This window comes from Beta vulgaris, chromosome 6 (genome assembly GCF_026745355.1).
Source record: "Beta vulgaris subsp. vulgaris cultivar EL10 chromosome 6, EL10.2, whole genome shotgun sequence".
NCBI classification, from domain to species: Eukaryota; Viridiplantae; Streptophyta; class Magnoliopsida; order Caryophyllales; family Amaranthaceae; genus Beta; species Beta vulgaris.
In genome coordinates this window covers 40,320,353-40,344,041 of record NC_079207.1, presented here as the reverse complement: position 1 = coordinate 40,344,041, position 23,689 = coordinate 40,320,353, and the positions used below count along the sequence as shown (strand labels likewise).

The following is a 23,689-nucleotide window of genomic DNA, read 5'->3' as shown; positions in this document are numbered from 1 at the left end:
TTAGTTCAGTTCAACTCATTTTAGTTTAGTTTAGTTCAATTCAATTAAACACGATCTTATTTTCATGTATGATTCATAGGATGGTATATATAAAGCCCATCATTGCATCTTCTACACATACTCCCTCTGATTTTCATTAGTTTATCCTCTTTCCTTTTAGGTTGTTTCTGATTAATTTACCCACTTCTTTTTTTCTATTTTTAGAATCATCCCACAAATTGTTTATTATCTTTACCTTTTCACTCTACTTTTGTTGGCCCACAACATTAACTTTCATACAATATACCAATAAGTTAATACTTTATCTTTCCTTCTATGACCCACATATCTATTTCTCCTAAAATTCTGTCCAAATAAGTGGGTAAACTAATAGAAACCGAAAGGAGTATATTATAAACGAATATAGGCAGAACAAAATTCCTGTGCTTTGCCTATGTTCCTTTACATACATCCTGTCGCCATTATGCACCCAATCTATCCCCCTAAGAGAAAAAGAACAGCCCTCAACATTTTCATTACTAAAACAAGATTTAGGTCAAAATCACAACGATAATTGATGAAAGATAAGAAATTGAATCAGAGCCAATGTAATAGGAAAAGGTCATACAATGTACAGAGACGATCAAAAAGCTGTAAGTCCTGCATCGAGTAAAATTGATGCACACAGCATATTTCATGTATCACTGTTGGGAATTGAGAGGCCGCTTTCAAGCATGAACGATAAATTGTGCATCTCGGAAATCAAAGTCTCTGCATCAGCAGACTTAAGACCCAATGTTTCCTTCGAGTTCATTCCGCTTGGGTTCAATCTATCAACATAACCATCAGCTTTAACATCGCCATGTTCCATCCTACAATGCAAAAAGAAAGACATTTATCAGCTGTCTCCTTTAAATATATATGATTCGATCAGATAAAAATATAGGAAAGATTCTGATTCAGGAGTAAAAACAGGCCAATTTGCAGACAGATCTCAAACTCAATTCCAAAATAAACTTCACAAGGACTTTACTAGTTAAGCTCGACATCCACAATGACGAAAGTTTCATAAGTTTACCAATAGAAACTATGTTGAGATTAGCATATTCAAAATACCACTTATGAAAGAAAAAGAGAAAAAAAGAAAAAGAGGTTTCAGCAAGAGGATTAGAAGGAACAGGAGAAACTCCATGTTTCCAACTCTGATGAACAAGGCCCCAATAAACACAAAATTGCTCCTCAAGATACCATCATATTTGTTCCCAAGAAACCCAAAAAGACCTTGTGATGAACCAAGAATCAGAGTTAGAAATTTGGCAAAGCTAGTAACAGGAATACGGCACTTAATCCCCAAAAGGCCAAAACTATTGGCCTACTCTCAGAAAAGTCTCAATTTTCTATTGACCAGTTCAACTGGTCAAATATGTGACATCTCACTCCTGGACTGGTGTGACCAGTTTCCCTTCACTGAATTACTGCACGCACCCCTTATCCCCAACTCCGACATCCTCCCTTCCCTTCCCCCTTAATTTCATCAAACTAAGACCATCCTCCACCTCCCCCCCCCCCCCCCCCCCGTTCTCAATTTCAGCGAACCCATACCACGATTACCACCCTCCCTCTAATGCCTCGTACCTGAATTTCGACATATTCAAGCCCTCTTTTCCCTTCACCTTCCACAATTCCGGCAAGCCCATCATCTGAACAAATTCCAGAGCACAACTACTTCTCCTGCCAAACCCCAACAATTGCCACTTTTGCCATTATTGCTGCTTTCTGACTGGCTAGCTAGGTTTGTGCACCAAGTTACAGCTCTTATTGCTGATCAAAAGTCATGCTGACATAAAGGCTCTTTGGTTCATGAACCGCTTGCTCTTGTGTTAAAAGCTCTTGGATTCTCCATATTTGCTTACAAACTAAAGTTTGTGATATGCATTACATGGGTAATGATTAAAGCCCATTTGAAGAAGCTACAATAATGCAATGGACGTGAAAATGAAGCAAGGAGAGGCATGATAAAGTCCAGCCGAAAGTGCTATTTGGGGCATGTGATTAGAGTGTGATTTATTTGCTTTTGTTGTTTAATTATGCATGGAATAAAATCCTAGAGATTACTCCTTAAGTAGCTCATGTTGGCCAGCTGATTAGAGGATGGTTAGGAGTTTCATTAGCTCTCTAATTGCTGCTCATTTGGTGCCTCGTAGCAGCACGTTTATTAGAATTGATTAGGGGAGTGATTGACAGAGGAGTTGTAACTCCTGAAATACGCCCACTTTGGATGGTTTTCCTAGGGATTTCTTCTTGTATGTTTTGCATTCCTTTGCTGCTCCTGTTCTCTATATAAGGAGAGCTAATGAGAAGAGAAAATCAGATTTGAGAGATTAAGAAAAAAAAACCATGTGTTCAAGCTTTGTTCTTTGAGTGTGTCTCAAGATTAAAGTGTTCCTCTTCAATTTGAGTTGTGAGAGCTTAGGAGAGACTGAGTGAGTTTTATCTCTGGCCTAAAACCCCAAAACTTTTTGTTCTTCAGTTTTGGTTTCTATCTTTAATGTCGTGACTTTGAGCGTTTTATGTGAGTGTTCTAATCCCTTCAAGTCTAAGATCATCAACTATATTTGGACGGTGGTTTAAAACTAACATCAGTTTCCTCTCTAGATCTCCATTGTATATATTATTTTCTCACAGCCATAGATAGCTTTTAGGAGGTCACTTGACATTAGATAAACAACTTTAAACTCCTCCATCAACTTAATCATCAAACCATCAGGTAACCCACACAAACCATCATTATCCGCCATCATCACCCCATCATCTCTAAGTATTATATCACCTGAAGAGCAATTATCAAAATCCTATCAACCTCGTCATAAGCCTGTCACAACCCAACAATTATCAATAAAAAAAGAAATCATCACAACCCCTAAGCTAACATAAAACAAGAAGCTAGCAATACGTAGGAGACTAGAGTGTAGAGTTACATACAGGATACTGAACTGCAGAGGTAATGAGGGATGGCGGAGGACAGAAAATGTAGGTGGGGTTTCAAGGGAGGCAGTGAGCATAGGAGAGATAAATAATGCAAAGATGAGAGAGACAGAAAGTAGTCAAATAATTTCTTAAAATAAAATTTATTAGCTGGTGGTGCAGGACCAGGATTGCAGGTGACATGTAAGGTTGGACATTTTGGAAAGGGACTATTTTTGGAAAGGTGACATACAAAGGGACCTTTTAATTTTCACCCAGTTGCTTAACAATGTAAGCTCATACTCCATCTTATACTTTTCGGTTGTGTCACCATCGGTGTATAGTGAATCATATACTTTCTCTGTTCCAAATTAGTTGCTGATTAGCTAAGCCTCTCAAGGAACAGCTGAAACCCGATTGAATCTTGTTTTTTATCGTTTATTTAGTAAATGTGAGCTTGAACAACTTTAAGGCTTGTTTGATAAATGAGCTTGAACCTGGGCAAGAGCACTTTTTCATATAAATTCATGGACACCTCATATATTTATGTTAATGATCCAATTCATTCATTTTCATATAAAGAGCTCATTTTTTTCATTTTGAAAGCTCGTTCAATATCCAACTAGTTTGCTTTTTGAAAAGTATAAAGCTCCTTTCTGGACTTTGCTCGATTAAATAACTGTTTGAGCCTGAATGCAGATGCTCCTAAAGTCCTAAATGACTGAACTTGAACAGAAATTTGAGCTCAACTCATAGAAGTTCGACTAAATTCAATAGGCTTGAACATCCGTCAGTTCAGCTCAGTTGCAGCGATAGTATCATATGGAAATTTGACAATAATAGCAACAACACCAATCAAGACTCCACCAATGACACAGTGTAATGAACTGACATAGCTTGAACTGAATTTAAGAAGCTGATTGCGGAAATAAGATTGACTCTGATAGATAATTTATGGAGCACAGTAAAATGAAATAATTACTACAAGCTTTCGAGAGGCTTGCAATCTCCCAATTACCAAACTAATCTCTCAATAATATTCCACACACCCCTTCATTTCACTAATGTTTTCTGTTTATAGAGCTAATACACTTGCTTTCTCTCCAAGCTCGCGTAACTATAATGTACATCCTATACAATCCCTTGCCTATATCCAATGCATCACACACTACCAGGATTCCTACAAGAAAAATCCCCCTAAAAGAGTAAAAGGGACAAAGACATCATTCCTTCAGCCTCCCTTTAAGTGACACATCAATCTTTTCCCATATGCAAGACAGGTTAGTTACAGGGCATTTTTTCTACTGACGATTACCAAGTAAGCTTAGTGTCTCCCTTAACTAGATACATTCCTCTGAGACAGCCAAAGGAACATACGAATAACAAACTAATCAAGGAAAAGAAGATATCCGAATATTATTACAAAAAATTTTGTTACCCTTTCTCGAGGCCCCGGGCTGGACTTGGACAAAAATATTACTGAAGGAAAATCAAATCCATAAGAGCCATCAATGTCTCTTCAGTATTCTTCACACTTGAGAAAATATTGGAATTCTATCCATCGACAGCAATATTATCTACAAATGAATCAAAAACTTAAATGAAAATATCGATGACTATCAATACTCCACCCCTGTACAATGTGAATATCATGTGAAATTTCTTTATGGCCTGTTTGGATGCCAGCATTTCATTTCAAATGCTGGATTTGTATCAATTCCATTGTTTGAATGAGTTGGAATTTGAAATCAAAGAACTTCAAATTCTGGAATAATTAAGAAAGCCCATCTTGATGAGGGATTTAAAATACCATGGTTTATCAAGTCATTTGAAATTCAACTCCTCCTAAAGCAAAGCTATTTCTTTCTACTCTCTCTCTTCCACCTTATTGCACTATGTCTCTCCTGCCATAACTATTCTCTCTCCTCTACCATACTGCTAATCTGCTATCATCTGGAATTGAATATGAGCATTTCAATTTCCAGATTTAAAATCCAACAATTGAAATGAAATTTGTGCTCCCAAAACAACCTTAGGTTGTGTTTGGGAACATGGATTTCATTTCAATTCTAGAATTGTAAATCCCCACATTCAAATCCAAATGATTTGTTTGGGAAAAATTAGGAATTTCAAATGCATAATTTGAACTTGTTTCTAATGGTATTGTTAATGGTGGGAGAGAGAAGAAGGGGGGGTGATGAGAGAGGAGATAGAAATAAACTAACACTTATTTTGGATTTGAAATGACATGTGTTTTGGTTGGATTTCAAATTCTCCAATTATGCCTTACTTCTTATGAGTCTTGGATTTGGGCCAAATACAATTCAAAATTCTTAGATGATCCAAACAAGTGATTTGGCCCAATTCCAGAATTTCAAATGAAATTCCAGAATCCAAACAGGCCATTAATGGATTTCCAGCATTCAAAATTTCCGAGTGAACCATCGTTATCGATTTGTTCAGAGTAGCAAGCGAAAAGTTTTGATCATCCAGTGAAAATCAAAGAATTAGCAAGAAAAATCTTCCAAATCCCCTTTTCAACTCTAATATCCCATAAGTTGGAATATTGATAAATTGTGTGCAAATTAATTCAAGTTGAGATAGGAGCTTGATACAAAAGGCTGAGAAATAGAAGTGCTAGAAAGGAATCTGACCCGACAGGTTCTTCCATGGAATGAATATGTAAGTGACATTCTTTCAGATAGGAGCTGAACGGTACCCCCTTCAATTATTCTACGAAAATAGGCACCACTACTCACACAACACCGAGTGGATATAGCCATAGACATCTTCCCACAAAAGAGATGTCTTTTTATGCAACAAACAAAATATACTATCCTCTCGCATTCTCTTATTCACACACACTTTTATAGTTTTCTCAACCAAAGAAATGGAACTTGCTCCCTTCAAAACAATTGCCTTTTCGTCCCATTTACGGGAAAAATAAAAACTAGTCCACATCAAGATAGTCATTTTTGATTGGCTTCAATGTCAGTAGTAAGTTCTGGTAAGCTGATTTCTGCCAACTCTATAATATGGCGAATCAGAAGTATATAAATCAGAAAAATTATGCAATACACCAATGCAGACATAGCTACAATGTAATTCTAGGTTTTTTGATGATGTTAAACCAGAGTGACAAAAAAGGCATGCTGTGTATCCATAGTAGCAACTCACAAAATAATTGTGACAAAAAGGCCTTCACAAGGTCGCTACACCCCTACACCTCAAACAAGGTCATAAATGGAAGCAAGGGCAATGGGGTAGTCCTCCATAGTGAAGGAACCATGTAGACGGGATATCTTTCGCAATACAAGGAGCAAGTCCCATGGGGAGAGGGCTTCACAGTTGATGTATTTTTCTTGGCAGATGGGAATTGTTTCCGTGATTTATATGGTTTATAGTTGAACAACAAAATTAATGATGGATAGGCTCTTAAATCTAGGTTCAAGAGGTTTCCTTGTGAGTCTAGGCTCTTAAATATAGGTTTAAGAGGTTCTTCTTGTGAGTATAGGTTTTGCGTATTTGAACACTCAGTTCTCTGCAAGCATAAACACGCTTAACACTTTAATTCTTTATACTCCAAAAACTTATATTTATTAATGACAATAACTAAGAATAACAAACTAAAAGATAAACTAATTAAGACTCCTAACTAACTTAAAAGAAGTAAAACATATCCCAAGTAGGATAGTAAAACCCTCTAAGCAAAAGACTTTTACTACTAGTAGAATTCTAACTAAACTATAATTTTAACTCAATTAGAAATCCCATTCCAACTAGGACTTGGACTTCTAATCCAACTAGAATTAGGAATATGCTTTATACTCCTAACAGAACTAGGAGTACTAATCCTAATAGAACAAGGATTACACAAAAGAGTCCTAACAAAACTAGGACTTGTAGGAAATGAGCCATTTTCACATGGATCAACAGTATTGGACAAAACAAGAGTAGCAAAAACTTCATCAGACACTCAGATATATGACATATGCACAGGTCTGAGGCTACTACAAACATGAAATCAACATAGAATGTCATAGAAAATAAAAGAATTCCATTGCAGTGCACTGACCTGGCCAAATCAGGAACTTCAGGTGATAAAAGGGCTACTGGTGCTAAACAATTTTGGCTACTGGACATTCCAGCACATAGGTCTGGTTGCAAGGAGCTGTTCGGCCCCACATATTGCAAATCGATATTGGTGCTGAGTAAGTTTGTTTCTGGTGTTTGTCCAACTGAGACAGCAATATCTTTATCAGCTTGCACGTTAGGAGAGTTATCAATTAGCTTCCATGCATCAAATAGATTGCCGTGTTGAACAGCTTCCTTGTCAATAGGTGCCTTCACTGAGCTACTAATGCTTGTTTGTGCAGTACTCGAGCTTGTAAAATCAGTCCACGAATCAAATAAATCATCATTTTCACATGTGGACTTATCATCAAAAATGGTAACTCCATGACATTGGAGTTGATCGGCCGGTTGACTACTGGATTGTTTTGCAATATTACTAAGTCCATAAAGAAAACCATCACCTCCGTTGCTTAATTTATTTTCAGATGATCCTGCTCCAGCAGCATGCAGCTGCTGTTCAAAAATGGATGCTGTTCCCCCAAGATCACCCCATGAACTGAATGTGCTATTGTCCTCTACCAAATTCAGGCTGCTGGGAGCTTTTTGGAAACTGACTTGATTGGAACTAGCCTTGGTATCATTTGATTGCAAAGAAGTGCTTTTAGTTTGTACTCCCGAGCTTCGAAATTCAGGCCATGAATTAAATATATTATCATCCTCAAGAACTGCTTGATCATCAGAGGTGCTGGTGTTGCTAGTTTGAGGCTGATTTGTGTGAGTAACCAATAAGCTTGAAAAGTCATTCCATGCCCCAGATGAAATGTCATTACTAATTGCCTTATTGTCGGAACCACCAGTATATCCTTTGAAATCACTCCATAAATCATTTGAGTTATCATTGCATAAGGCCACCAAGTCATTTCGATTACCATTTTCCTTCACACCAACTACTTTTAAGCCGATGTCTCGCTCTTCTTTTCTCCCAAAACTATGTCCAGCAAAATCATTCCATGCATCAAATGTGCTACCACCTTCAGTAGATATTATGGTATCAGCTACTTCACTGTTTGTTGCCTGTTGTTGATTGTCAGAACCCTTAAAATCATTCCACAAGCCAAATGAATCAAGTTCTTTACTTGCATGTGACTTGCTGTCTCCACCTTGCAACTGACCACTTTTAATACCGAATTGTATATCATCAATCCATAATCCAATTGGATCACCTTCTTCAGATACCTTTTTCTGTGAATTTTCTACAAGGGTATCTTGGTGACTAAAGTAAATACCATCCAACAGACCAAGATCATTTTGTCCAGCAAATGCAGGATTACCTGTAACAACATGCTGATCTGAATTATCGCTAATGGTTTGTGACTGAATGTTTCCTCCAGTACTTGGCATTGTGAAATTGTTCCAAGCATCATCAGGGAACCTCAAATTATTAGTCTGAAGTTGGATGTTGCTTGAAACAATAGATCCAGTAAAATCATTAACTGGGTCAGAAGTAACCAATCCACCACTACTATCAGTGTCAGGAACAGCTGTGTTGCTTGGTTCACATTGAGTAATTTTATTACTCACTGATATATTAAACTCCCCCCACTCATCAAAAGAATCATCACCATCTCTCTTCTCGTTTTCAACAGAATATTCTCTCGTTGTATCTCGATGATCTGGCAACCAGTCAAAAGAAGCATTGGCGGACTCAAAGGCCTTACCATCACCTTCAACCAAAAGGTTCCCATCAGAAACCTTAGAGTTGAAAGGTGGTCCAGGCTCCAAATTACTCCAAATGTTATTATTACTAGAAATAGTTAAAGTACTTCCTGAAGAAGCATCAGAAACTGATATATTCGATACTTTCTCAGGTCCAGGACCTGGGATAGCAGATTGAAACTCTGCTCCCCAATCAGAAAAAGACTCATCATTTTCACCTTCACCGGACCTCGGAGCAGCCTCCGAAGACTGAGTGTTCTCAAACAAACTAAGTTTCCTCTCTCCTAAAGTTTCGAATTCTTCATTTAAATTATCAGGACTAGCTATCCCCTGAAGATTACTAGCACTAGAAGTATGATCTCTACTTTCTTGAGTTAAAATCTCCTCAATGTCTATACCAATCAAGCTCGAATATCTTTTCCCAGGAAGTTCTTCATTTTTCACACCAAATCCCCTCGAATTATCCAGCCACTTCAGCTGCAGATCAAGGAAATCCGACAATAAAATTTCATCCTCCTTGACCGAACTCTGCCCTCTATCACCAGATTGAGTACCTCCAAGTGGTGTCCCTACACTTTCCTGCACTCCCATATTTCTATCAGAACTAACAAATTCACAATGCACTTTACACGCATTCATATCGCAATAATAATTTCGCACAAAACATAATCAACAGTTAGCATAAACAACCAAGAAAACGAGAAAACACAAAGTTTACTTACATTCCCATCCAAATCAAGCGACTTCAGAAACCACTGAAATGCAGAGGTGGATTTGAAAGAAATAGGCTCTGGAACAAAATCCTGCAGTTGAGCATTCCCACAATAAACACAAATGATAGATTCTGACCCTCTCAATAGCTCTCCTCTGCAATTCTTACATCGCAAAACATCAACAGACGGACTCGAACCCGCGATTGCTTCTTCGAGAAACGACGATGCCAACGAATCAAATGAGTGATCGTCAGAGTTGAAGGACTCAAAATTAGCCTCTTTCTTCAGCAAGATCAGAACTCGGTGAACTAAATCGGCTGATATCTCGTGTTTCTCCATTAGAAAGATGGATTGGGAGGGATTTATAGCATTTCAAGCTTCGGTTATGGCGGGTAGGGTTTGAATTTGGTAATTCAGGCTGATTTTTGATTTGGGAAAGTTTTCCGATTTGGGTTTGTCAATTGTCACTCATAGAAGTGAGAAAAACATTCTAAAATAAGTGTTGAACACACATAGACGACGGTTGGTCATTGGTGGCTAGTTGAGATGGCCAACCGTGCTGGCCAATCCAGCTCATCCAGTCCAGCTCGTTTTTTGGGCTGTGTGAATCATGGGCCAGATTTTTTGAGCCCAACCCACGAAAGTCCGTTACTAAATCCGCCTAGCCTGGTCCACGAAAGTCCGCTATTAAATCCGCCTAGCCTGGTCCACGAAAACGGTCCAACCCAACCCATAAATCGGACCAGCTCAGTCCAAGTAATTATTCAATTAAATTGTGTATATTTTAATCAAAGAGTATATATTTTAATTAAATTGCATATATTATAATTCAATCAAATTCAAAAATAATGAGATTATTCATTAATATTAACAATTGTATATATTTTAATTAATATTATAGGTTTTATGTAACAATGATAAATAATTATACCACTTAGAAAAGAAAATCTCACGCCAGCCCACTAGCCTACCAGCCCACTATGCCACGAACCGCCAGAAGCGCTTCCCAACCCGTAAATACAGGTAACAGACCAGTGTGGGCTAAGATTTTTCAGCCTGTGCACCAGCCCACTCATACCGTGAATTTCACGGTCCGATCATGGGCCGTGAAATCTTAGCCCGGACCACTAGATCCTACGGACCAACTGTAACACCCCGATAATTCTCTCTTTTTAGAAAATACTTTTATAATATACAAGTAGAGAATTACCCAAGTATTATCGCCCGTGTGATAACGTATCGGCTTATTCAGAATTTTGCAGCGGAAAACAATTAACTAAACTTCAACTTTATTAAAACTCAATAAATAACAAGTGTTTGAAACTTAAACAATCTAATTTAACCAACTCAAACAAACTTAATAAAATATGTTCTTAATAATGCAGAAAGTAAACTATACTAGTTACACATTCTCTCCATTCCAGATTCCCAATGATGCACATCTGCAAACCTGTAATGTCAATGCTATATTGAATCTGCTCACTAAATGAATCATCACAGGATCAATAAGGCAAAGCCATGATCACACACACAAACAAAGCACGTAATCAGCAAAGCTGAGTACTACATACTAAAACATAAACATTCCTAACATGATACTACTAATAACGTGCAGGGATAAATAATCATATAATCATATAACGTTCTGCAGACAATCATTACTGAGCTAAACTCTAAACATCTTTTTATTACTTTAAATGGAATAGTTATTGGACCCTGAGTTGTCCTACAACCATGCCTTCATTACGAAGACGGAATACGTGAGCCACTCATATTCCCGAATGACCCACGATATCGAGGAACCTTTGAAATAAAAGAGGAATGTGAATCAATTCATCTCCTAGAAAAAGCTATGGCACGCTCACCATAACCCCAACTCCCAATGTCCAACTCTAGACGTGCACCAGTCTAAAGCCTACAACTATTCTCGTCACACTTTACGTTAATTACCAATTATTACTTGTTATGACACACACATACAAGCAACACAGAAATAATCAAATAATTACAAATGAACTTCTTTTATCTTAAGATTTAATAAGTGATCACAACTTACAATCCAAAATTACTTCCTTTAATCCAATCCATTTTATTTGTTAAACCTAGCTAACAATCCAACTTACCTTTATATAGGCATATAACTCCAACTTACCATATTAAAACAATAATTAAAACTAATAATCATGATCAACAACAAAAGAAAACATAAATAATATAGTCTTTAATGGAAACTTGAGGAAGAAGAAAAGAAAACAACCAACAAAGAGGAGAAGGAAGGAAGACGCCGGCAAGGAAAGGCGCAGCAGCAGCCGGCGGCGGTATGGGCAGGTTTCGAAGACTTGGTGACGTCTCTTGTTGAAGAAGAAACGTTACTTGAACAAGAAGAAAGAGGTTTGAGAGGAGGAGCAAGGAACGTGCAAAGAGGAGAGAGAAAAGTCGAAGAGGGTGAATGGCGTGAAGAGGAGAGGGAGAGAAAATAATCTTGTGTGGAAAAAATAATTGGGTCTTAGGCTATTTATAAAAAGGCTTCCTTTTTGGGCTTAGGAAAAAGAGATAAGGTTTGATGAAATTTGATGATGAACAAGATAAATAGTTTGGGACTTTAATCATCAACATGACTCTTTTTCCTTTTATCCTTTTAGGATTTTCAGGTTCCTCAATTCCATCAAACTTCTTTTTCAATATAAATTAGTATTTAAAACTTCTATCAAAACATGCTTAATTAAAATATTCTCAACTTCATTAAGTCATGAAAAATAATTTCATTTGACTTTTAAAATAGTCAACCTTTTTAAATAGTCAAATCATTTTAAAACTAACTTGGGTTTAAATATAAATATATAAATACCTAAATATATTTATAAAATCCTTTAAAATTATGGGGTTTACAGTCTACCCCCTTAAAAGAAGTTTCGTTTCGAAACTTGACACCAAAACTCACATACTTTCAATAGTTTGAACTCAGCTTTTCGAAAGTTTGAAAGAAAATCGTGCCACTTGTGCACTTTTCCCTAGTGTCAAAATACTTGTGTTACTTATGAACACCTTTTCTTATACGGAGAATCTATTTCTTTTGCACTGCATGTGCGAATTGCCCAACATATGCATACAATTGACTGAAAATTTCATAAAAATAGGCAAAAAGCGCGAAATTTATCGCATTCTACCCCCCTTAAAGAAAACGAGTTACACCCTCGTAACTCACCTCAAGGAATAGATCTGGATACTTCTTTCTCATTTCATCTTCGGCTTCCCACGTTGCCTCTTCAGACTCGTGGTTAGACCAAAGGACTTTCACTATGTTGACATCCTTATTGCGTGTACTACGCACTTTCCTGTCGAGAATCTTGACAGGTCTTTACTCGTATGTGAGGCTACTATCGATCTGAACTCGTTCAGGCTCTAGGAAATGACGCTCATCAGGGATATAGCGCTTAAGTTGGGAAATATGGAATACATCATGCATCTTTTCAAACTCCATGGGTAGTGCCAATCGATAGGCCACTTTTCCAATGCGCTCTAATATTTCATATGGGGCTACATACTTAGCACTTAGCTTGCCCTTTTTCCCAAATCTCATGACGCCCTTAGTGGGTGATACTTTCAAGAACACCTTATCACCTATGGCGAACTCATCCTCGCGTCGAGTCCGCATAACTTTTCTGCCTATCTTAAGCAGCTTGAATTCTGGCCTGAATTAGTCTGACATTCTTAACGTTCTCCTAGATAAATTCTGTCCCTAAGACGATATTCTCACTAAAATCGTTCCAACAAATGGGACTTCTACATTTCCGTCCATATAAGGCCTTAAAAGGTACTATTTTGAGCTCGCATGATAACTATTGTCGTAAGAAAACTCAATCAAATCTAATTGGTCCTCCCAGCTACCTTGAAAATCAATCGCACATGCTCGCACTACTACATAATTGACCTTAAGTAACACAATTAGGTAACACTTTGTAAATTGTAGATTTTCTATTTATTAAGTAACACTTGGTCCATTTATAACATTTAAGGTAACACTTTTGTAATATGTAACATTTTATAGTAACACTTCTAAAATGGTAACACCATAAACTTTTTAATAGGTAACACTTCTGAATAGTAACACTATAATTTTTAAAATAAGTAACACTTCTAAAATACTAACACTAAAAACTGTAAAATAGGGACTTTAAATTTTTTATTTAATTAATTATCTTTTAAATATTTTTTATAGGTTAATAAAAATTAGAAAATAAATAATACTAAGCCAAACATCCATTAGCCATTGGCGGTTTTGGCGCAATTGTTTGAGTCTATGAAAGTCGAAAAATTAGAAAACCCTAATCCCCAAATTAAGTTTCACTTTCCCTCGTCCCTCATCTCTACTCTCTCCTCTTTCCATTATTACTTTTTCTTCAAGCTCCATTAATGGAGTTCAACCAAACTTTTACATGTTTTTATGCAATCCTAGCTCAACTTTCGCTAATATCGTTTCTCAAATTTTCGCCTTTTTGTTCGATAAAATTTCCATCTAGATTTCCTCATCAATTTACGATTAGTTTCTCGTAATATATCTCCATAAATTTCTTCTCGAATCTCCTTCTTTATCTTCTGTAACTGTTGAAACTGTGATTGAAATCATCATATTTCAGTCGAAAATTTGTAATCTAACTTTTCGTTTTTCATCAAATTTCAGCTGTAGTACTTCTCAAATTCATTTGAAATGTCGAAATCAAGATCACTGCTTCGAATTATTGAAGTTCGTATTAATTGACGAGGTTCAATCGAATTTTATTGTTGTAAGTCATTTGTGAGAATTCTCATTACCGTACATAATTTTTGTTCTCAATTCCTTTTTTTTCGAATACTTGCTTCATTTCATTGCTTTCGCTTGATTTTTCTTATTACTAGACCAAAATTTTTGCTGTTGTTGACGAATTATCCATATCATTACCTAAACCTTACTGATTCGCATATCTTTCGATTGATTTAGGCACTCAAATTTACTCTCACGTGCTCGACTTATCATTCTTTAAAATTTGATGGTTAATTATGCTTGAATTTATGAGTCAATCTTCTGTATTTTTATATTTGCTAATTTTGCCTACGTTTTGCGGCGGCGACGATCTGCACTTACCACCTACAATTGGTTTGCGAAACCTACAATTCGTGGTTTCCCGGCACCTGCAATCATCCTTCAGTGCATTAAACCGTTTGAAATTAACTTTCGCCTGCTTAAGTGAGTCTAACATAAAGGATCTGCCATTGGCGATGATTATGAGTTTTTAGAAGCTTTCTTGCGATTTTTTTCTCTATATTGTCAATTCCACTCCCAAGTCTGCGAGGTTTGTACAATATCTTCAGGACAGTTCACTACCTCAAATAGCTTCTCAAACTCCCTAATCCAATTTTCTAAGAAGGTCGGGTCAGATTGCCCCTCAAAGTAGGGTGGTTTAACCTTAGCTAATCTTTCGAACATCTCCCCAGCAGTCTCAGGACGCTCAGCTTTCTCCTGAGTCAATTTCTCCGCCAACAGGCGAATAGCAGCAGCTAAGTCAGTATTGTTGGCCATTCTACTCCGGGACCTGAAAGTAATGTAACTCTACTTTAGGTTCCAATATTACTTATGTGTTCATCTAATAAGACAATATTTGATTTGATCATTAAAGATCGCATCAACAAACAATTTCTCACTAGGTTCAGCATGAAATGTTCTCTAACAATCACAGAATCATTCATGTAAAATATATTCACATCATCATGCAAGTAGAAACAAGCAAGTAAGAATATAATCACATAATGAAAATTTAAATAAAAAATATTCCCATCACGTGCCCAGAATAAATTCTTACTCACTCATATATAAATTAAATAATAACTTTCATTCTTCCATAAAGGGTATTTAATAAAAAGAATGTTATAATATTATATTTTCCTAAAACAATAATTCTATAAAACTTCTCTATCACTGTTGGTCAAACATCCAACATTAATTCTATGATAAAACTAATATTCTATATATATATATATATATATATATATATATATATATATATAATATATAATATATATATATATATATATATTATATATTATATATTATATATATATATATTATATATATATATATATAATCAGAGACATAAAATAAAGCTAAAGTACTACATTGCTAGTCCTATCCTTAGCTTCTTGATACTGATCAGGCATAAATGTTGCATCATCAGCTTCCTCTTCTTCCCCATCCTCATCATAATCGATGTACTTCCTTTGCCTTTTGGATCTTCTAATGGGTCGAGTATCCTCATCCTCTTCAGTTTCAGTTTCAGTTTCATACCTGAAACAAGCATGATAAATGTCCTCCCTAGTTTTTCCCCTAGCATTGTCAAGTTCTATTATGACCTCGTCATCACTAGGTATGCCTTTCCTCAGGATGCAACGCATAGTCCATTCTAGATTAGTGTATTCTCTATCGTCGACGGGTGCAATGTCTTCGTCAACTTCATCGTCACTCAGGACAATGGGGTTATAGTAGCTTCCTAGTCTCGCAGACATGTTTAGGGAACTACAATACAAGTAGAACACAATGTCTTAGTACTCTCTCTAACGCATTCCCAACAATAAATAATAAGAGTAAGTACCAATCAAAGGCAGAAAATCATAGCATCTAGCAGGCAAGAAAATATAAACAGCTAGCAGGGAAGAAAAACATTTATGCATCATTAGCAGGGAAGAGAAAATATAATGCATCATTAGTGGGGAAAAAAATATAATGCATCATTAGCAGGGAAGAAAAATATAATGATGCTGAACTAACTATCAAATGCAGGCATATAATGTTTCTATCTTATATGCCCTTCCTATACTACCCATTCTCTCAATGCAATAATATAAACTTTAAAGGCATGAAATATAATGCAGACACTTTTATAAAATTATAATAATCAATGTTAAAAAAACTATTCGACTAAGAAAAATTTCAGAACTATACGGCCGAGAAGAAAAAAAATTTCGATTCTAAAAATTTCGAGAATGTTTCGAATTTTCGAAAAAAAAAGAAAACAAAATAAATTTCGAACAACTAAATTTTCGAAAAAAAATATTCGAACTCTTTTTTTTTATAAAAAAAAGTTTTGGTCTCCTAAAAAAAAATCATATAATATATTCCTATAGGTTTTCAAAACGAATAAGTAGGAGCAATTCTAATTGTTTCTTCAAATAACTAGTAAGCTAATTAGTTAGGTAGCACCTATAAGTTTTGAAAATAACATAAAGCTCCCAGATATCATTTTGTAACAGCCCGATAATTCTTTCTTTTTAGAAAATACTTTTATAATATACAAGTAGATAATTACCCAAGTATTATCGCCCGTGTGATAACGTATCGGCTTATTTAGAATTTTGCAGCGGAAAATCATTAACTAAACTTCAACTTTATAAAACTCAATAAATAAATAACAAGTGTTTGAAACTTAAACAATCTAATTTAACCAACTCAAACAAACTTAATAAAATATGTTCTTAATAATGCAGAAAGTAAACTATACTAGTTACACATTATCTCCATTTCAGATTCCCAATGATGCACATCTGCGAACCTGTAATGTCAATGGTATACTGAATCTGCTCACCAAAATGGATCATCACAGGATCAATAAGACAAAGTCATGATCACACAAACAAACAAAGCACGTAATCAATAAAGCTGAGTACTACATATTAAAACATAAACATTTCTAACATGATACTACTAATAACGTGCAGGGATAAATAATCATATAATCATATAACGTTTTGCAGACAACCATTACTGAGCTAAACTCTAAACATCTTTTTATTACTTTAGTTGGAATAGTTATTGGACCCTGAGTTGTCCTACCAACCATGCCTTCATTACGAAGACGGAATACGTGAGCCACTACGTATTCCCGAATGACCTACGATATCGAGGAATCTTTGAAATAAAGGAGGAATGGGGATCAATCCATCTCCTAGAAAAAGCTATGGCACGCTCACCATAACCCCAACTCCCAATGTCTAACTCTAGACGTGCACCAGTCTAAAGTCTACAACTATTCTAGTCACACTTTACGTTAATTACCAATTATTACTTGTTATGACACACACATACAAGCAACACAGAAACAATCAAATAATCACAAATGAACTTTTTTTATCTTTGGATTTAATAAGTGATCACAACTTACAATCCAAAATAACTTCCTTTAATCCAATCCAATTTATCTGTTGAACCTAGCCGACAATCCAATTACCTTTATATAGGCATAACTCCAACTTACCAAATAAGGTCCACAGTCCTCATAAGATAATAAAAATAATACTTGCCAGGAATACATGAATAACATGATTCATCTCTATAACGTATATCAATTCATCATGCGAATTAATAAATAAACTTTCTTTTCATGCTTGTATCAAATATTCCATACAAACATACAATGTAGTATTCATAATAAATCTCAAATCACATGCTTGCACACAGGCATAAAACATGTAACAATCAAATACCAGAAATCATATATATATGAACATAATAAGTTCCTATACATGATACTAAAATCTCTTAAAACATGATACTAATCACATAGCATGCAATTATGTACGTACCTCGTGTAAACTAGCATGTAGGCCACTTTTAACTATCTAAAAGTTCCCTACGAAATATTCTCCGCCTAGAAAACAATATAACCGAAATTAATAATCTTAAATAAAAATTACAGCAGCTCTAAATTCTTTAAAATCCCCTCTAAATACATTCAAAAGTTGATTTTAATATTAAAACTTCAATTATTTTTAATTCCTAGCATAGTAATACCATATTAGTAAACTAAAACTCTTAAAACTCCATTAATAAAACCTTTCTGAAATTACAGCAACTTTAAAAATTATTAAACCTCCTTTAAACATATATAACATATTTAAAATCATATTCTAAATCGATTTCATAGTATCTAATAAGCTACTATGGTTTTTCTAGCAATTAAAACCCTAAAAATTCATGTTTTCATGATTAAAACTATAATCTAATCATAATAACAAATCTGAATTTTTTCCTTATAATATAAACTATATATAAATCAAGATTACATATTAAAATAGTAATTAAAACTAATAATCATGATCAACAACAAAATAAAACATAAATAATATAGTCTTTAATGGAAACTTGAGGAAGAAGAAAAGAAAACAACCAACAAAGAGGAGAAGGAAGGAAGATGCCGACAAGGAAGGGCGCAGCAGCAGCAGCCGACGGTGGTATGGGCAGGTTTCGAACACTTGGTGACGTCTCTTATTGAAGAAGAAACATTACTTGAACAAGAAGAAAGAGGTTTGAGAGGAGGAGCAAGGAACGTGCAAAGAGGAGAGAGAAAAGTCGAAGAGGGTGAATGGCGTGAAGAGGAGAGGGAGAGAAAATAATCTTGTGTGGGAAAAATAATTGGGTCTTAGGCTATTTATAAAAAGGCTTCCTTTTTGGGTTTAGGAAAAAGAGATAAGGTTTAATGAAATTTGATAATGAACAAGATAAATAGTTTGTGACTTTAATCATAAACATGACTCTTTTTCCTTTACTCCTTTTAGGATTTTTAGGTTCCTCAATTCCATTCGACTTCTTTTTCAATATAAATTAGTATTTAAAACTTTTATCAAAACATGCTTAATTAAAATATTCTCAACTTTATTAAGTCATGAAAAATAATTTCATTTGACTTTTAAAATAGTCAACCTTTTTAAATAGTCAAATCATTTTAAAACTAACTTGGGTTTGAATATAAATATATAAATACTTAAATATATTTATAAAATCCTTTAAAATTATGGGGGATTACACCAACCTGTCCAGCCTGCACACCAGTGGCCATCTCTAGTGGCTAGCTAGAGACCATTTTTGCAAGAATCGAACCCTCTCCAACTAATTAAATCAACCATGTTGGTGGTTAGAGGGGCTCACTTGTCTTTTTTTAGTTGCTACATTTTGCCATATTTCTACAAATGGTAAAAAAAACTCCACCCAACTCCCATTATTAAGCCCAACTAATAAACCCAACCCCCACCTAAACCCTATTTACTCCCCTTCCCCCGAATAAGTCGTATCATATCTTCCTCCAAAACTATAATGACCCATCCCCCTCAGATTTCTCTTTCTCCATCCGACGCCTCTTCTACTTTCTAACATTCACTTTTCTCTCTCCTATTCTTCCTCAAATCTTCAGATCTAGGGTTTCTTAGTTTAAATCTCTAGAAAAGGTTGAAAATAATTTTCCTTGCGTTCTTGCGATTATTCTGAAACCAATTTTTTGGTTTTTTGAGTTTATTTGAACTTTGAGTCCCCTGTTCTTCTTTTTTTTTCAATGGATGAATTAACCCCTAATTCGAAGAAAAATCTCGTTGACTTGCTTGATAAGTTTGATTGTGAAGCAAAAAAAGTGAAGGTTGCAAAAAAAAAAAAATGTTGGATCTTGGGAATTTATGTTGATCTTGTGGTGCGCCTTTCAAAAAAAAAAACAACTAGATTTGGTATTTTTTCTGGTCCAAAAGCGCAACTAACGGAAAAATTTGAAGATCCCCCCTTGAAGGCTTTGATTCATGGCGATCTTATCTCATGTGGTAAAACCATCAAGAAATGGTTTTTCAACGTCCCCTAAAATTTGTTGCAGGAGATCGGTCCCCTCCTTAACTTAATCCTCTATTTTAATTTTAATTTTTTGGATGAACTACCTGTGGGTTTACATTTGGAAGCATGTTTTTTTTTGCTTTTAGTTTGCATGTCTAGGGTTTTGCTCTAAGTTCATTTTATTCATGTTTACGATTATGATTTAGTTTAATTTTAGTGGATCTCACTTAATTTATGTTGATATTTGATGATTTATGTTGATATTTGTTGATTTATGTTGATTTCAGTAGAGTTCACTTGATTTATGTTCATTTTCATTGATTTATGTTGATTTCACTTCATTTCTATTTATTTATGTTAAGTTTAGTTGATTTTAGTGGGTCTGACTTGATTTATGTTGATATTTGTTCACTTTTGTTTATTTTAGTGGATCTCACATGATTTATGTTCATTTTTGTTGGTTTATGTTGATTTCACGTGATTTATGTTGATTTTAGTCAATTTTAGTTAACTTGACTTATTTTAGTTGACTTATGTTTAATTTTGTTAACTACACTTGATTAATGGGATATATGTGTGATTTTTAGTGGATATTGTTAATTTGACTCGATTTTAGGGTACTTGTGTTTATTTTTGTGGACTACACCTGATTTTATGTGGATTTATGTTGATTTTAGCGGATTTTTGTTAACTCGACTTAATTTGACTTGATTTAAGGGTACTTATGTTTATTTTTGTTGACTACACCTGATTTTATGTGGATTTATGTTGATTTTAGCGAACTTTATTTAACTTGACTTGATTTTAGTTAACTTATGTTTAATTTTGTTAACTACACTTTGATTTAGGTTGATTTCAGTTCTTTTATTCTTGTTTGCCCTATTAATTAAGTTACTGATTTAAGTTGATTAAGGTTCATCTATGGTATTGTACACTGAATTTGAGTTCATTCATGTTGATTTAACTTGATTTATATTGATTTATGTTGATTTCACATGATTTTAGTTGATTTTGTAAATTTTACTTGATTTTAGTTGATTTATGTTGACTATACTTTATTTAGGTTGATTTAAGTTGAGTTATGGTACTGTCCAGTTTATTTGAGTTGCATTTAGTTGATTACAATTTATTTTAGTTCATTTAGGTTGTTTTGAGTTGATATAGGTTGACTTTTAGGGTTCTGGTGTTGGTTCATGTTATTTGATTTAAGATCATTTCATGTTTCGAGCTCTTCTTGTCGATTGCACTGAATAAATTGTGTTGCACAAGTTAACTAATTTAGTCGGGAAGAAGAGGCTTGAAGTTAGTTGATTTAAGTTCATTGATGTTGATTATATTGCTAATTTTAATTGTTTTGCACTTGTTTATGGTTGATTTGAGTTGATTTCAGTTTTCTTGTAAGTTCATTCATGTTTGCTGATTTTACTTGTAAGTTAATTATAATTTATGGCACTGATAGTTGATTTCACATGAGTTCACTTGACTTCTCTTGATTTTAGTTGAATTTCTTTAAGTTTGACTCAATGGACATGACTTATGTTGATTTGTGCTATTTTAGTTCACTTTGTTTTAAGTTATGTTGAATTTCTTTTACCTTTATTCTTTGTGTTATTGAGGGGGATGGGTCATTAGGGTTTTGGAGGGAGATATAATACGACCTGATTAGTTAATACATGCCTCTATTTTCTAGTTGTTTGTTGTTTTTGTTGTTGTTGGTGGTGTGTGTGTGTGTGTGTGTGTGTGTGTGTGTGTGTGTGTGTGTTTGTGTGTGTGTGTGTGTGTGTGTGTGTGTGTGGTGTGTGTGTGTGTGTGTGTGTGTGTGTGTGTGTGTGTGTGGACCTCAATGATGATAAGGGATTTTACATCCAATAACTACATTTCATACTACAATTATTCAGTTCTCTCATGGACTAGAATAGAGTATGATAAACTGATGAGGCATGTGAGTGCCATTTGTTGTTGCGTATCGCCTTATCCAAAGTTTATAAAGTGAATAATTTATACGTGAGAGGGTTAATCTAATCCTCAATGATGAATGAGGTATCTTGATTCTTATATTGGATAGATTTAACTCGACCCTTATGACCTCTTATTACCACCAGTTTTTTGTGCTCTCCTTCTCTTTGTTTGAACTTGTTTAAATGCATGTGATAAGTATGATGGATGAGTCGTGGGGAGTTACTGAGAGGATTAGAAAATTTATTTTAGAAATCTTATTTGAATGCATGTGATAAGTATAATGCTTAAGTATGAGTGAAAAAATTAGAAATCTTATTTTATTTGTAGCACTTTGGTGTTGCTTATTCAATGTGATTTTCTATTTTTTTCACTCATTCTTTTGTGTTGTTGCTTATTTAATTGTTTTGACCTCTGTTTTAAGGCATGTGACCAATTTTTAAATGTATGGTTATGACCTCTTTTTTAATGGTTGTGACCTCTGTCTTTTTTTTTTTTTGCTACATATGCTTTTTACCTCTATTATTTGTGACCTCTGTTATTTGTGACCTATGTTACTTGTTGCTGCCCTAGTTGTTAGATTTCTCATCAACATGCACTACATTGTACATACTGTTAAATTTTGGTACTGTATGAACTGTGCTTGGTATGATGTTGTTCAAGCACCAAAAAACTCTAGCAACTTTGTGGGCTGGGGTGAGAGGTGGGGTTTGATAGAATCTGTGTTTTCCCTTACTAAACCCCTTTTGACTAACCTGTGCAAGGTTGATCTGTGCATACTTAATGCTGCTACAATAGCTCTAACACTTGTCCTCTTTCTTACTGGAATTGTCATTAACTATACCGGATCCAATTGAATCCTCTTTTTCCAACCCTGCTTGTTCTCTTGTTATGGACATCTATGTTTGTGTTGTTGTTTTATTGTTCAACACTTTTCCATATTCTTTGAACTGTCCACCTTGAAGTGTTGAAATCTGATGCAACTTCTTTAATGTCCCACGTGGTAACTTGTAATCATGTTCATTTCTTTGCACAAGTTATTGTAACTTGTTGCCACAATACCTCTCTTTGAATTATCCATAACATGACTCTTTCTCTTCTGTGCAACTTTTGGTTGTTATTCTTGTCGCTCATCTTTAGTTTTCGAATCTGTCCATTGAAACTCTAGCATGCTTACATCCGAATCATCACTAAACCATTCTTGCACTAATTCTTCATTTTCATTCAGTTGCATTGCATTCAAGAAGTTGTCTTCTTGTGGAAATTCATCAACTGGCAGAAAATTCAGATCTAAGACCTATCTTTCTGGAATTGGATCATTAAGATCCAATAAGGTGGGCTGAATATGTTATCTTGGTTGAGCATTTGATATTGAAGCTGCGAAATCTTTATCAGTGGAGCTGTCTAGGGGAGCCATATCATTGCAATGGATGCCAGACATGTTCAGGCTGAGGAATTTTCCACAACTTCTTTAATGAAAACTTAAGAAAAAGAAGGTAAGCTACGATTAGAGGTGGGCATGGGTAGGGCCGGGCCTGCTCATGGGCTCGGCCCGCGGGCTTGAGTAAATGACGGGCCGGGCCGGGCCCAGGCACATAAGTGCCGGGCCGTGCCACCTTAATGTTATGGATCATGCAGTAAGAGAGATGAGAGATCATTAGTGAAAGGAAAA

At 35.1% G+C, this 23,689-nt stretch overlaps 1 protein-coding gene across 1 annotated transcript; it reads right to left on the bottom strand.

Annotated features, from left to right (window-relative positions):
* Positions 1-487: 487 nt before the first annotated feature.
* On the bottom strand, positions 488-9,946 carry LOC104896786 (hypothetical protein). The gene is made up of 3 exons (XM_010683579.4): positions 9,456-9,946; positions 7,019-9,312; positions 488-851 (listed from the first exon to the last, which is right to left on the bottom strand). The coding sequence occupies exons 1-3, from the start codon at positions 9,783-9,785 to the stop codon at positions 674-676; spliced, it is 2,802 nt and encodes a 933-aa protein (XP_010681881.2). The 5' UTR covers positions 9,786-9,946; the 3' UTR covers positions 488-673.
* Positions 9,947-23,689: the final 13,743 nt, after the last annotated feature.